The 15,580-nt window shown below is 34.8% G+C and overlaps 1 protein-coding gene across 6 annotated transcripts in view; it reads left to right on the forward strand.

Moving 5' to 3' along the window:
• MGAT4A (alpha-1,3-mannosyl-glycoprotein 4-beta-N-acetylglucosaminyltransferase A) overlaps positions 1-15,580 on the forward strand; it is a 126,227-nt gene that overhangs the window by 78,540 nt on the left and 32,107 nt on the right. For all 6 annotated transcript variants that reach the window (XM_038551073.1, XM_038551071.1, XM_038551072.1 and 3 more), the window contains 3 exons: positions 10,345-10,391; positions 13,495-13,608; positions 15,026-15,101. In XM_038551073.1, coding sequence (XP_038407001.1) covers positions 10,345-10,391; positions 13,495-13,608; positions 15,026-15,101 — 237 coding nt within the window. The remainder of the gene's footprint in view (positions 1-10,344; positions 10,392-13,494; positions 13,609-15,025; positions 15,102-15,580) is intronic.

Consider the following 15,580-nt stretch of genomic DNA (forward strand, 5'->3'; position numbering starts at 1 on the left):
AAATCAAAGACTGTCTTTGTAACTGCTACAGAGTCAGGATGCTTGCTGCAAATATAGTTAGTCTGTGCAATTCTTCAGGCTACCTCTGATTATTGGAACCACATTGAGTTCCTTTTGAGCTTAAGAAGTTTGGTTATTAATATGGATCTTACTGAAAATGGAGTTTACAGTTTTGTATCTGTTTCTCATTGATAATTCTGTATAATGTCAGTGCTTCCTAGGCAAATTCTATATAAGTGGCTTAATCTTTTCAAGTTAGACAGTTTATTGTGCTTTCGGCTAGGGATTAGTTACCTGAGTGCTTTGGAACTTTTCCACGCAAGGCACCTGAGAAGGAGGTAGCTTCTGAAACAGTTGTATTCCATCTGGTTATGTTTTCTCAAGCTCTCATAATTGTCTGTTATCTTTTTAAAATAAAGGCAGAAGTATAGATATTGTTCTAATTATTCTTTCATTCACTGAACATGTATTTATTGAAGTACTAAAATGAAAGTACTGGAAGAGATTTTAAAAAACCCACTGGATAGTAGATTATGTCCTTCACTTGTAATCTAGATTCCACAGGAATCTTTTTTCTCTTTCTTTTTGTTTTTCTGCATTAAAAAATATATATTAGTTATACACGCACATGGCTGAAGAGTCCCAGTAGTCTACAGAGTCTGTTATTCTAAACAGTAGTCTCCTGTCTTCACTTTTCCTAAAGCCCCTGCAATTTCCTTCTTTTCCCTTCTCCATTTCCCTCCCTCTGAGACCTGTTGAGGCTTCTAGCCTTGGCTGACTGGCAGTCAGGCAGAGCAGACCTCCCTATGATGCTATTCAGGTGACATTCTTTGATCTTTTCAAAGAACTAACTTTTGTTTTTTTTAATTTTTTATGGGAGTTCAATTTGCCAACATATAGCATAACACCCAGTGCTCATCCCGCCAAGTGCCCCCCTCAGTGCCCATCACCCAGTCACCCCAACCCCCTGCCCACCTCCCTTTCCACTACCCCTTATTCGTTTCCCAGAGTTAGGTGTCACTCATGTTTTGTCACCCTCACTGATATGTTCACTCATTTTCTCTCCTTTCTCTTTATTCCCTTTTAGTCTTATTGACTTCATCATTTCTTTATATTCCTGTCATGTTAATTTCCATTCTTTATTTTTCTTCCCTTCTGCTTGCTTTTAGTTTGCTTTACTCTTTTCCTAGATTTTTAGGTTTTCCTGAAATGTTAGATACTTTTTTCTAGAATTTTTTTAAAGATTTTATTTATTTGTTTTAGGGAGAGAGGACAGCATACGTGAGAGGGGCAGACGGGGAGGGTAAGATAGAGTGTCTAGTAGACTCCATGGTAAGCATGGAGCCCGTCACGGGGCTGAATCCTGGGAGTCTGAGATCATGACCTGAGTTAAAGCCAAGAGTAAGATGCTCAACTGAATGTGCCACCCAGGCACTCCTAGATTTTCTAGATTTTTCTGAATTCTTAGGTTATTGGCTGGAGATCTCTTCTAGTAGAGGCAATTTTAAGCTATAAATTTTTCTCTAAGCACACATTAGCTTCATCTCACAAATTCTGGTATGTCAGATTTTACTTTCATTCAGACCAAAATACTTTCTAATTACTGCTTTGACCCATAGGTTATTTAGAAATGTATTTAATTTAATGTGTTTAATTTTTACCTATTTGTAGATTTCCCAAATTTCCTTCTATTGTTTTGTTTCTAACTCAGGCCTTTTAAATTTATCAGTACTTGTTTATGGACTAGCATAGGATCTATCCTGGACAAGATTCCATGTTGCTTAAAAGAATGGATTCTGCTATTGTCCAAGAGGAAGGAGTGTTTTATAAATGTCTGTTAGATCAAATTGGTAGTGTTGTTCAGGTCTTCTGTAGACTTTCTGAGTATCTGTCTAGTGTTTCTGTTTTTTATTTTAAATTACAGATTACAGTGTTAAGTGTATCAGTAATGGTTTTGGCTTATAATTTTTTTAGCATTTTTATTTTAAAATGTTATACATTTGTTACAAATCATACAATGCCAATTAGGAAGAAATTGTACATACATAATGTCCTATTAAATTTGCATGTATTTCAACAGTTATTTGCCAAAACAGTGATAAATACTAGGCATATCTTTGAATAAAACAAAACCTCAGCCCAATGAAACTTACTGGAAAGACATATTAAAAAACATACGGGGAGCCTGAGTAGCTCAGTGGTTGAGTATCTACCTTTGGCTCAGGTCATGATCCCGGGATCCTGGAATCAAGTCCCACATTGGGCTCCCCACATGGAGCCTGCTTCTCCCTCTACCTGTGTCTCTGCCTCTCTCTGTGTGTCTCTCATGAATAAATAAAATCTTAAAAAAAAAAAAACCCAATACATAATACATTAAGTGGTAGTAAATGCTTGAAGAGTAAATCAGAGCAATAGGAAAGGGAGTATGAGGTTGCCAGGGGATGGTTTATTAGAGTGGTCAGGACATGTGGGTAAAGACCTGAAGGATGCAAAGGTTGATTATTCCAAGCTGAATAACAGCATGTGCAAAGGGTCTAAGGCAAGAGTATTGCTTGGCACATTTTGTGAAACAGCAGGGAGAGGCCTGTAGGGCTGGAAAAGAAAAGATGAGAGGTTCACTAGCAGGAGGAAGTCAGAGAAAGAGTGGGGTGGGCCATGTCACATAGGACGCTACAGGCCGTTTTAAGAACTTTGTTTTTACTCTAAGGGGACTAACAAGGTTTTTTTATAGGGCTGCATGGCAGATATTTTAGGCTTTGCATGCTGTGCAGTTTCCGTTGCATCTATTCAGCTCTGCTGTTGTAGCCTGAAAACAGCCAGAAATAATATGTAAATGAATGGATGGGGTTGTGTTCCAGGAAATTTTTACTTTATGAAAACAGACAGTGGGTCTTTCTTGATCTAATTAACACAAAATTTTTTGAGGATTTTAAGTAGAGAAGACACTTGATTTACTTTTCATTCCTTTAAGTTACCTTAAAATACTTTATTTTGAAGTAATTTGGGGTTTATAGAAAATTTACAGAAATAATACAGAGTATTCCCTTCACTGAGCTTGCTGTAATGCTAACAACTTATCTAGACATGTTAAGATTATCAAAACCAGGAAACAAAAATTAGTATAATATTTGCTAAACTATAGACTTTATTCAAATTGGACATTTTTTAACTGAAGGTTGTTTTTCTGTGTTAGTGTCCAGTCCTAAATATCACATTGCATTTAGTTGTTCTGACTCCTTAGTTGCCTTCTATACATGATAGTTGCTTGTACTTTTCTTGTCTTTCATGAACTTGGAGATTTTTAATGAATACACTAGTCAGTTACATTGTAGAATGTCTTAGTTTGGATTTGTTTGATATTTTCTCATGATCAGACTGTAGTCATGCATTTGTGGCAAGAATAACCTGACTTACCTTTTAAAAGGGTCACATTGGCTTCTTTGGAAAGGGAAGCAAAGAATCTACTTAGGCAACTATTATAATATCCAAGTGAGGCATAGACTAGGATAATTGAAGAGGTGGTTGAGAATTTGAATGGTTTCTAATTAGAAAAGATTGAGAACTATTGCTGTACATCAACTATTTAGGAGAAAGAAAGGAAGAAAGACTAAGATTTATTGAAAGTGAAGTGTTTGACTATTCTTTTAACAACTTGACCATTTTAGAGACTAGTAAGGCTAACTATTTGTCAGCCTTTGCTGATACATCTGCATTGAATTTAAAGTATCATAAAGCCAAACATTAGATGGCTAGGAATAGCTTTTCTTGGACCCTAGGGAAATAAAATTTATTATGAGCTGCCAGCCCTATTCTAGCACATGCTTGTCCTTTTAGTCCTTTTGATTTGTCACTTGTACACATTAACTTGCTGGAATTTTCATTGGTTCCTCATTAGGTAAAATGACAACTGTTTCAGGTCCTGAAGGACTGGACTTACCTTCCTGCTATAAGCAACTAGAAGGCTGGACAAAATGTGATTCATTTGTTCTCAGACATTGGACAGCAGACTATACACGATGGGATTCTCTTAAGACAAAAATAAATGCAGTGAATACCACATTTCCCCCAGCTTTCTGCCTGGAGATGTATTCCAGATCACAGTGCAGGAAAGGCAATCACAGAGAGTGAGTGGTTACTACAGAACAGAGTTGCAGAAAGGAAATTGCTACACAGAAAATGATGGTGCCTTTGGGTCCTTGTTGTATTGGGCCTTCCGTGCACAAGGTGAAATTCACAAGTCTGGGGGGAAGAATGATCAGGGATCTGCAACATGAACATTGCTGTTGCTTATACAGGATGACCTCTGACCATCCAGAATGGCAAGTCCTTGGTAATCACCCAGGGCATTTAATGGAGAATCCAGAGTCACTGCACTGTCTTTGAAATGATTATTCTAGACCCACCCCAGCAAAGCTTAAAAAGAGGTCTCTAAGGGATCAACTGACCCACAAATAACTGCCTCCAAAAAAAAAAGTGCCCAACACTTTTAGAAAAACAAAATTAAGACATTCACCAATGTAGCGTCTGTAATGTCTATTAAATAAAAAATGGTAAGTATACCAAGGAGAGAAAAAAGTGAGCCATAACTAAAAGAAAATTTAGCTAATAGAAACAAATCTAGAAATGATAGAGGTGATAGAACTGGCAGGAAAGGATAATAAAACAACTGTTATAAACATTTTCAAGCACTTAACACAACAAGGAAGAATGGAAGATGTATAAAAGAATCAAATGGTGGAGGAACATATAGCAATGAAAAGTAAAATATCTGAAATTTAAAATTTACTGTGTAATCTTAACAGATTAGATACCACAGAAGGCAGAATAAGTAAATTTAAGAATGATAATAGAATGTACCCAAAATTAATATATATAAAAAAAAAAGACTGAAAAAGAACAGTGGTATTCACTACATTTATCTATGGGGTAATAGTAACTGATCTACCATATGAAACTCTAGAACGGAGAGGAGAAAGAAGGAATAATTGCTGAAATTTTTCCATATTTGAAGAAAAGTATAAATCTTTAGATTTAAGAAGTCCAGAAAATCCTAAGCAGAATAAACACAAAACTACTGTCAGGTATGTTATAATCAAATTGCTGAAAACCAGAGATAAAGAGAAGGTTTAGATAGAAGCCAAAGAAAAGACACATGCACAGAAAAAGATAAGAAAACTACAGTTTCTTGTTAGAAACTATGCCAGCCCAAGATGATGGAACAACATCTTTAAAGGACTGGAGGAGGAGCCTGTTTTTTCTAGTTTTAAAATTTTTAGATAAATTGTCTTAGATTTAGTCATTGTTACGAAGTATTCATGCTACATACATCCTCGTGACACCCAGGTGTGTGGGCATCTCTAAAAGCAGTATACAGATACAGTGCCAGCTCTATCAAAATAACAGTGGCATTTTTCTCAGAACTAGAGCAAAGAATCAGAGATACCCTACTGGGTATCAGCTTGAGGGCCGGTCCACACTACTCCCATGCTTGGCCTTCTGCTATGTCATGGGCTTTAACTCTTGACCAGTGGGCATCTGAGTTCTAAGCAAGTTCGTTCATATTCTTTGATATTTTAAGTGTAATTTCTTTCACTACTTGATAGAATGAGTTAACAAAAAAGGAGTAAGAATAGAGAAGACTTGTACATTGCTATCAACCTAATGATACAAAATCTGAAGAGGTTATTTAGGAGGTAAATATCCAAGGTGGTGGACATTATTTTTGTGAACTTGTTTGAAAGACTATCTTTGTGGCCTGTTTGACTAATTCAGCCTTTTTTAAAAATTGAGTTATAATTGACATACAATATTATGTTCATTCAAATATCTAAGATGGCAATCCAATATTACATATTATAAAATGATCATCACAAAAGGTCTAGTTACCATCTGTCACCACACAAAATTGTTACAATATTATTGACTATATCCCTATGCGGTATATTGCATCTCCATGAATTACTTATTTTATAACTGGAAGTTTGTATCTCTTAATATACTTCACCTGTTTCACGCATCTCCCCCCATCCACCCCACTGCAGTCACCAGTTCTGTATATCCATGAATCTGTTTTTATTCTGTTTGTAAACTTGTTTTGTTTTTTAGTTTCCACATACAAGCAAACTTATATTGTATTTGTGACTTATTTAGTATAGGTCCACCACCCATGTTGTCACAAATGACAAAATTTCATTCTTTTTTATAGCTGAATACGTTCCACTTTATAGATCACATTTTCTTTGTCCATTTATCTACTAATGGACACTTGAGTTGCTTCCATATCTTGCCTATTATAAATAATGCTGCATTGAACATAGGGATAAATATATCTTTTCAAATTAGTGCTTTTTTTTTTTTTTTTTTTTTTTTAAATAAATACCCAGGAGTGGAATTGCTGGACTGTATGGTAGCTTTATTTTATTTTTTTTTTTTGTGGGTCCTCTGTACTATTTTCCACAGGAGGCTGCACCAATTTATTTGCCCACCAACAGTGCACAAGGATTTCCTTTTCTCCATGTTCTTGCCAACACTTGTTATTTCTTGTCTTTTTAATTCTAGCCATCGTGACTGATTTGAGGTGGTATTTCATTGTTTTGATTTGCATTTCCCTGATAATTGTGACAGTGAGCATCTTTTCATGTGCCTGTGTGTCTTCTTTGGCAAAAATGTCTATTCAGGCTTTCTGCTCATTTAAAAAATCAGGTTGTTGAGGTTTTTGTTATTGAGTTGTAGTAGTTCTTCATATATTTTGGATAGCAACCATTCCAAGTATCTCTTCCCATTCCCATTCTCGGAATGCCTTTTCATTTTGTTGATGGTTTCCTTCGCTGTGCAAAAGTTTTGTGTAATGTAGTTCCATTTGTTGATATTTTGCTTTTGTTTCCCTTGCTTGAGGAGACGTATCCAAAAAAAATGTTACTGAGAATGATGTCCAAGTGTTTAATGCCTGTTTTTATCCTAGGAGTTTTATAGTTTCATCTCTTACTTAAGTTTTCAGTGCATTCTGAGTTAATTTTTTTCTTTTTTGGTATGGTGTAAGAAAGTGGTCCAGTTTCATTCTTTTCCATGTGATTGTGCAGTTTTCCCAGCACAACTGATCAAAAAAGCTGTCTTTACTCCTTTGTATGTTGTCTCTTTGTTGTAGATTGACCATTTAAGGGTTTATTTCTGGGCTCTCTTCTATTCTGTTGATCTGTCTTTTTCCATCAGTACCATATTGTCTTGAATACTATAGCTTTGGAATATAGTCTGAAATTGGGAGTATGTTACCTCCAATTTTATTATTCTTTTTTCTTAAAATTGCTTTGACTGTTTGTGGTTTTTTGTGTTATTTACAAACTGTAGGATTATTTGTTCTAGTTCTGAGAAAAATGCCATGGGTGTTTTGATAGGGATTGATTGACTCTGTAGACTGCTTTGAGTAGTGTGGACATTGTAACAATTCTTCCAATCTATGCACATGGTTTATCTTTCCATTTGTTTGTGTCGTCTTCAGTTTTTTTCCATCAGTATCTTGGAGTTTTCAGAGTATAGATCTTTTACCACCTTGGTTAAATTTATTCCTAGGTATTTTATTTGTTTTGATGCAATTATAAATAGGTTGACTTTCTTAATTTTTTTTTCTGATAGTTGATTATTAGTGTATGGGAACACAACAGTATGTTAACTGTGTCGTATAATGTTACTGAATTTATGTTCCATGAAAAGAATGTGTATTATGTTGGTTTGGGGTGGAGTATTCTGTACTCTGTCCCACCAGCACTGGTCCAGTGCAGTAATATGACCTAAGCTTTTCTGTTCAGCATTCTGTTGATCTTGTATTCCCAATTTGCATTATATAATACATTCACAAATTATACATATATACTATTAATAGCATAATTATACTCCCAAAAATATTTAAAAAATAGAAAATGGCTTTTTACATTTAACTTTTTTAATCCTGTTTTTTGTAATTTACCTATTTATTAGTCATAGTTATGCAGTTTTAGAACTCAGTTTTAGAACATTTCATCACCCCAAAAAACAACTCTATACCTCTTAGCCAACCTCATTAATACCCTTCTCCCTCCAGCTCTAGGTAACCACTAATGTACTTTCTGTTTAAATAGACTGTTCAGTCTGGACATTTTATACAAATATGGTCATATAATATGTAGTTACACATTTGTAACTGGGCTTTTTTTCACTTGGCATTAATGTGTTCAAGGCTCATCCCTGTTGTATGTATTAATAATATCTTAGTTTTAATATAAAAATATTTAATTTTACTTAACCATGAGGAACACTTGATTCTTCTGGAAAAAATGTTCTTTCTTTTTCTATGTATGTACACTTTTCTCCCCACCTAGCCCAAACATACCATTCACATACCCCTAGAATACATATATTTCAGTTTTATGTTCACAGATACATTCCTAAAATTGTGTGATAATACTGCCTTTTAAAAAGTTCCCACATGCCTTTCAAAAAACATCTCAGGAAAAAGCACTGTCTTAGTTTAAAGCAAGCAAACTCCCAAGATCTCAGTTACTGCCTATCTTACTGTCAACATGTAAGAGTCAGGGAGAAGCAAATAGAGGCCCTAATGGAGATAAAGATTGGGCTGTTTGTTTCTAGGCCAGTTATGCATTTAGCTTTTTTCAGAGGCTTCCCAAAACAAATCCCTTAGCTGACATCAGAAAGGATTGATTCTCTTGTACAAAAGTGACACCAGCTGCAGTCATTTAAGCAAATCTTTTGCTATTTATGTCAATTAACATGGAACATAAGGATTACAGATAATATTAGATACGATTCACTTGAATTTCATATTTTTATTTTATTACATATTACTTAATAAATCTATATTTGCATATGCTTATTCTTCTTGGCCCACCTCTTGAACAGCCTACTGGGGACAGAGCTGATCTTGTTCATCTCTGTATTCATTTTTCCTTGGCTGGGCAAATTACTGGCCCTTAATAAATGCTTATCAAATTGAATTATAGGTTGTTGCTTAAACATTAATGTCTATATAAATCAATTCTGATGATATTCTCCAAAATTATAGCTGATGAGTGGTAAGGTACTCAGTGAATAATTAAGGAGAGGTCACTGACTGATGTTTGGGTTTATATAGGGAAAGTACAGAAAGTTTTGAGTTGTGTGCCAGTTGTATCTCCGTAGTTGTTAAGAGTTTGAAGGTTGTGGTCTTAAGGTATCATTCCTCAGTCTTTAAATTTAACAGTAGAAATAGGAATTACTTTCAATTAACAGAAATTAAGGTTAAAATACTTTTCCAGAAAATCTTCTATATATACAACTTTTTATAGCTTAATAGTTTTGTAATTCCCAGGATTAAGCATTATCTTTTTGTTTCGAACTGTTTCTTCAAGTATGAAGTGTTTTGGTGGTCTTTATAATACAGATCATAATTTATGTATTATTGATTCCTTCTGACAATTGAATGTTTTAATATAAGCCATGAATGTATTTAAAATTGGTAGACAGTATTAGATTGTTATTTGTACATAATTTGTTGATTGCTTGATTGATAGAAACTGCCTGAGTACTGGGGAGGGGCAGGAAGAGAATCTTAAGCAGGTTCCATGCCCAACTCCAAGCTGGGAGCAGGGCTCAATCCCAGGACCCTGAGATTATGACCTGAGCCGAAATCAAGAGTTAGATGCTTAACCGACTGAGCCACCCAGGCGCCTCTATTTATATGTAGTTTTAAAGTACACACGTCTGATAAACATTAATTTCTAACTGTGGATAAAGCGATTTTTGACTTGGGGTCTCATTATAAGCCTAATAATGATGATAATAATACAGATGATAAAAGCTTTTTTATTACATGGTTTTATCATTTAGTGTCATAGTCTCTAAGGTATTTTTTCCTCCTGCTTGTATTTTTTTTATATATATAGGATAGGAAAGGAAGGCTCACAGACTCAGTTATACAGGCCAGGTAACTACAGAGACAAATCTTGAACTTAAGGTTTATGATTGCAAAAGGAAAAATCTTTCCCTATAGCATGGTGCATCTGTTATTTATTTATTAACTACTTATAGTTCAGTGGTTTAAAAATAAGTAGAAACAGTTTCTGTACTCAGTTTTTTCTACTGAATTAAAAACCATTGAAGGTAATAAAAACTGACATCTGCTTAATATATTAGTACATTGTACTAATGATTCAGTGATATATTGTAGTGCAACAAAGTAGAATATAGAACTGCAAATCCATAAGTTGTCTGAAAATTTAATGTAATGCTTTCGTTGAATGTTGTAATTCTTTTTCAGGATTTAATATTAACAAAATTTAAAAACATTAATGTATTGCAATTTTTTTTCTTTCCCAGACAGATAGTGATTATGTACACAGTGTTGTAGCCAACCTGGAGAAAGAGTAAGTTCTTAATTATGAAAATGGAAATATTTTATTTTATTTTATTTTTTTAATAATAAATTTATTTTTTTATTGGTGTTCAATTTGCCAATATACAGAATAACACCCAGTGCTCATCCCGTCAAGTGTCCCCCACCCAGTCACCCCCACACCCTGCCCTCCTCCCCTTCCACCACCCATAGTTCGTTTCCCAGAGTTAGGAGTCTTCCATTTTCTGTCTCCCTTTCTGATATTTCCTACCCATTTCTTCTCCCTTCCCCTATATTCCCTTTCACTATTATTTATATTCCCCAAATGAATGAGACCATATAATGTTTGTCCTTCTCCGATTGACTTATTTCACTCAGCATAATACCCTCCAGTTCCATCCATGTCGAAGCAAATGGGGGGTATTTGTCGTTTCTAATGGCTGAGTAATATTCCATTGTATACATAGACCACATCTTCTTTATCCATTCATCTTTCGATGGACACTGAGGCTCCTTCCACAGTTTGGCTATCGTGGACATTGCTGCTAGAAACATTGGGGTGCAGGTGTCCCGGCGTTTCATTGTATCTGTATGTTTGGGGTAAATCCCCAGCAGTGCAATTGCTGGGTTGTAGGGCAGATCTATTTTTAACTCTTTGAGGAACCTCCACACAGTTTTCCAGAGTGGCTGCACCAGTTCACATTCCCACCAACAGTGCAAGAGGGTTCCTTTTCTCTGCATCCTCTCCAACATTTGTGGTTTCCTGCCTTGTTAATTTTCACCATTCTCACTGGTGTGAGGTGGTATCTCATTGTGGTTTTGATTTGTATTTCCCTGATGGCAAGTGATGCGGAGCATTTTCTCATGTGCGTGTTGGCCATGTCTATGTCTTCCTCTGTGAGATTTCTGTTCATGTCTTTTGCCCATTTCATGATTGGATTGTTTGTTTCTTTGGTGTTGAGTTTAATAAGTTCTTTATAGATCTTGGAAACTAGCCCTTTATCTGATACATCATTTGCAAATACCTTCTCCCATTCTGTAGGTTGTCTTTTAGTTTTGTTGACTGTATCCTTTGCTGTGCAAAAGCTTCTTATCTTGATGAAGTCCCAATAGTTCATTTTTGCTTTTGTTTCTTTTGCCTTCGTGGATGTATCTTGCAAGAAGTTACTATGGCCGAGTTCAAAAAGGGTGTTGCCTGTGTTCTCCTCTAGGATTTTTTTTTAATTTTTAATTTATTTATGATAGTCACAGAGAGAGAGAGAGAGAGAGAGAGAGAGAGAGAGGCAGAGACACAGGCAGAGGGAGAAGCAGGCTCCATGCACCGGGAGCCCGACGTGGGATTCGATCCCGTGTCTCCAGGATCGCGCCCTGGGCCAAAGGCAGGCGCCAAACCGCTGCGCCACCCAGGGTCTTTCTCACATTTAGATCTTTCATCCAGAAAATGGAAATATTTTAATTACTGGTACTGGCCTTTTGCTAAAAGAAAATGCCTTTTTTCTAGTTCATTTCTCTGTGGAGTTTAGTGTTCATTGGCCACTACCATTGATCTTTTATATTTTCATAAAGTACATGCGTATATACCCAGTTTTCTGATTATGGGTAAATTGGTGTATTTCAGAATAGAAAATATTTGAATGTCCTACATCTGTAACCCTATCAAATAAATTTTAAGTCTTGAAGACAGTGAATATAGAGAGAGTCATATGTCTTTCACCCTCTTTCGACTAAGATAAAAAACTTTCTGCTGTCAGGGGTAGACCGTCTTATAGCAGTTTCAAACCTCAGTGCTAAAAACTATGGCTAAGTCTTTTCTATTCTGCAAAGATTGAGTAACAATTTATTGTGAGAAAGGCACTTAGCAGCTAACAGATGGAAAGCTTAGTTTCAGATATTGTTCATTTTTATAGTATCGCCTTCATAGTTTAATAGTGATATCCTAAAAACTAGTCTTGATAAGAGTTTATTCATTGACTTTTACTTGTTTTGCCCCAAAGATGTGACTTTTACTTAAAAAGACAAAAAGAAACAATTGTCAACTCTAGATTTAAAATAATGTGGTTCTTTATCAAAAGAAACCAGAGATTTTTAAAAATATATATGGAGTTCAGAACTAAATTGTGCATTTGTTAGATTTTTTCCCTCAAGTATTCAATTTCTTGGCATCCCTTTATATAAACACAATTTAGTATAGACTCAAATATAGGAACAGGGCAATAATTACTGACCCCTCCTCCCATAAACCACATGGGCAGGTCTGTGGGGCTCATGCTGTGATTTTGTAGTTTCTCTTCTCCCTTCATGTGTGGAAACCCCAAGCCCAGAAAAAAAGTACAGCTGAGCATGAAGAACATTTGTGTGAAGGCGGGTAGTTGCACAAAGATTTTGTGGAGATTTATGAAAATTAAATGAGGGAGAATGTAAATATGAAAGAAAGTACATTTGAGTTAGTAAAGCTGTTTACAAAAACTTTAGAACAGGTTTTCTCAACCTTGGCACTATGGACATTTTGGGCTAAATAATTTTTTGTTGTCAGGACCGTTATTCACATTGTAGGATATTTAGCAGCATCCTTGGTGTCTGCGCACTAAATGTCAATGGTACTGCCCACAGGACAACCAGATTCATCTAGACATTGCTCAATGTACACATGGAGGACAAGATGGCCCTCAGTTGAGAAATGACAAGGTTAGGATGACATGTAGTCTATAACTCACAACTAAACTGTCCTGAAAGTTGGGGCACTTTGGTTTTTGCATAAAGATATAGAAATAGACGCACACATTCCTTTGTTTTTCTTTAATTCTGTAATTTTCTGTGATACCTTGATTTAATTTTTTAAAAATTTTCCTATTTTTTAGGAATATTCCTGCAGCTGGCCTAGAATTTCTATATTTCTCTAAGGATAGTAGCATTTTACACTGTTTTAAAAGCATTATTTAAAAATAAAAACTTCATGTTATTGGAAAAAATTTGTATTTTCTGGCAAGTAAAACCAATAATGAGCTACTTCTATGAGCACACAGTGACCATAACAGTATGCCTTACTGATATGTTTTATGTTAAACACAGTAAATTGAGCATTATGATAAAATCCCACAGAATTTAAATAATTCAGCTAACCTTTCTTTTGGCAGATTTTCTAAAGAAATCACTTCTGGCTTGGTGGAAATAATATCACCTCCTGAAAGCTATTATCCTGACCTGACAAACTTAAAGGAGACATTTGGAGACTCCAAAGAAAGAGTAAGGTGAGCCTGTGTTGTTTAAGATCTCCCACCCTTGTGAGTATGATGTGTAATAAATGTAGCTCTCCTTTACAGAAATATAATATGTTTTAAGGTTGAGCTAATTTGTGAGAGCTTATGAATTTTTGGTTATTTGTTTGGAAATTCTATGGAGTTTCTAACAAGAGATTGAATTTGGTATGCTCAATAACTTTTATAACTGCTCTTCTGTGGGGTTGTAACTTTTCCTAAGAGTATATTCAGAATAATTCAAAAGCTAGTTTAGATAGAAACTTCATATCTGTATGAAAAATAAATGAGAACTGATTCAGTGGAAGTGATAAAAACAATATTACTGTTCTGCAGAATTACACTGTAATAATGTAAAAATCCAGTCAACTGGATTTATTTGTCTCTAAATCTATTAAGAATGCTGTAATCTAAGAGATCCTGATATTAGTTTTGGATTTTATATAACTAGAAAAAAGGAAAAAAAATAGTGTTGGGGGAGAGATTTATTATATTTCTTGAGTTGTTAATTTGAAAGATAGATCCACATAGTTGGTTGTCTCTCAATAAATACAGTTTTAGTCTTACAAAATTTAGGAATGAATTTGGTGAAAAATTCTAGGTCTTATTAAATTCAGAACAGCTTACAAGGTATATTCTGGAGAAGTTTACTTAGTATGAGTTAAACCTTTTATTTTATGTTTTTTTTCCCTTTAACTAGCTTTACAACCACTTCTATTGTTCAACATTAGTCTTTCTGTAGGCTACCAGGAATTCAGTAAAAGGACTTAATATTGTAAACCTTAAAGTATTTTGTTTTTTTTTTAAGCATTCAGTACAATGTTTATTAATTTCTGCCTTTATGCAAAGCACAGTCCTAGGCACCAAAGCAGTGATCCCCAAAGCATGAGTTCCCAGAGACATTAATATGTTACATTTTTTAAAACGGCCTGTGGTCAAAGAAGTTTGGGAAGTTGGACTAAAAAGATTTTTTTTTAACAAATGTATTTACTGTTGGATGTTTCAACATCTTCTAATATACTAATATGCCTCTAATATATACTAGTGCTTCTAATATGTCTCCAAAAGGGGAATATAAGTGCTTCCCAAATTTACTTGCTTTAGACTCCTTTTTCCCTCAGGACATCTTGATTAGTGTTTCAGTAAAGGTTTCATTAGAGAAAAGTTAATTCTCTTTCATGCTCCCCTACATGGGTGTATCGTGTGTGTATGTATATTTGTGTATCTATGGGTAGACAGATATTTTGTGTGTGTGTGTGTGTATGACTATATATAGTCTATGTATATGTAATGTGTATGTGTATTATTAAAATGTAACATGCAATATGTGTTATAAAATATTTACACTTAATCTTATTTTGCTAAATTTGAGTCTGATTCCTAACTTACTTTTGAAAATTTTTTATTTCAGATGGAGAACAAAGCAAAACCTAGATTATTGTTTTCTAATGATGTATGCTCAGGAAAAGGGAATATATTATATTCAGGTAAGTGTGGCTTGTCCTTTAATGTTTTTTCACACTTTTAAGGGAAAAGTAATATCCAGAGTATATGTTCATTAAAACAGGAAGTTTTGAAAGTGTAAGCCCTCTAAGATGTATAAGATTATAACAATATATCAGAGAGCAGAAGAGTCTGCCATAGTCACTGATAATGTGGGTTCTGCAGTTCCATTCTCTGGTTTAGCACAAACGCTAGCTTTCTACTTAATGCTGTGACGGTGGGCAGGTAACTCATCTCTTTCCTCCTCTCCCATCCTTCCATTTTGGCTGTCATTCCTCCCTTCTCCATTGTTAAGAAGAACTAAGGTCTAATTACTTGGCAAATTTTAAAGAAGGATTTTTCTTACAGTTTTTTTTTTACTTCAATACATTTACATTTATATCAAAGATAATAAAACTGACATTTAACTCTAATGGTCCCAACTTTTAGCAGCATGGCTCAACAAATAAGTCTGTAACGATGT

Source organism: Canis lupus, chromosome 10 (genome assembly GCF_011100685.1).
Source record: "Canis lupus familiaris isolate Mischka breed German Shepherd chromosome 10, alternate assembly UU_Cfam_GSD_1.0, whole genome shotgun sequence".
Classification (NCBI taxonomy): domain Eukaryota; kingdom Metazoa; phylum Chordata; class Mammalia; order Carnivora; family Canidae; genus Canis; species Canis lupus.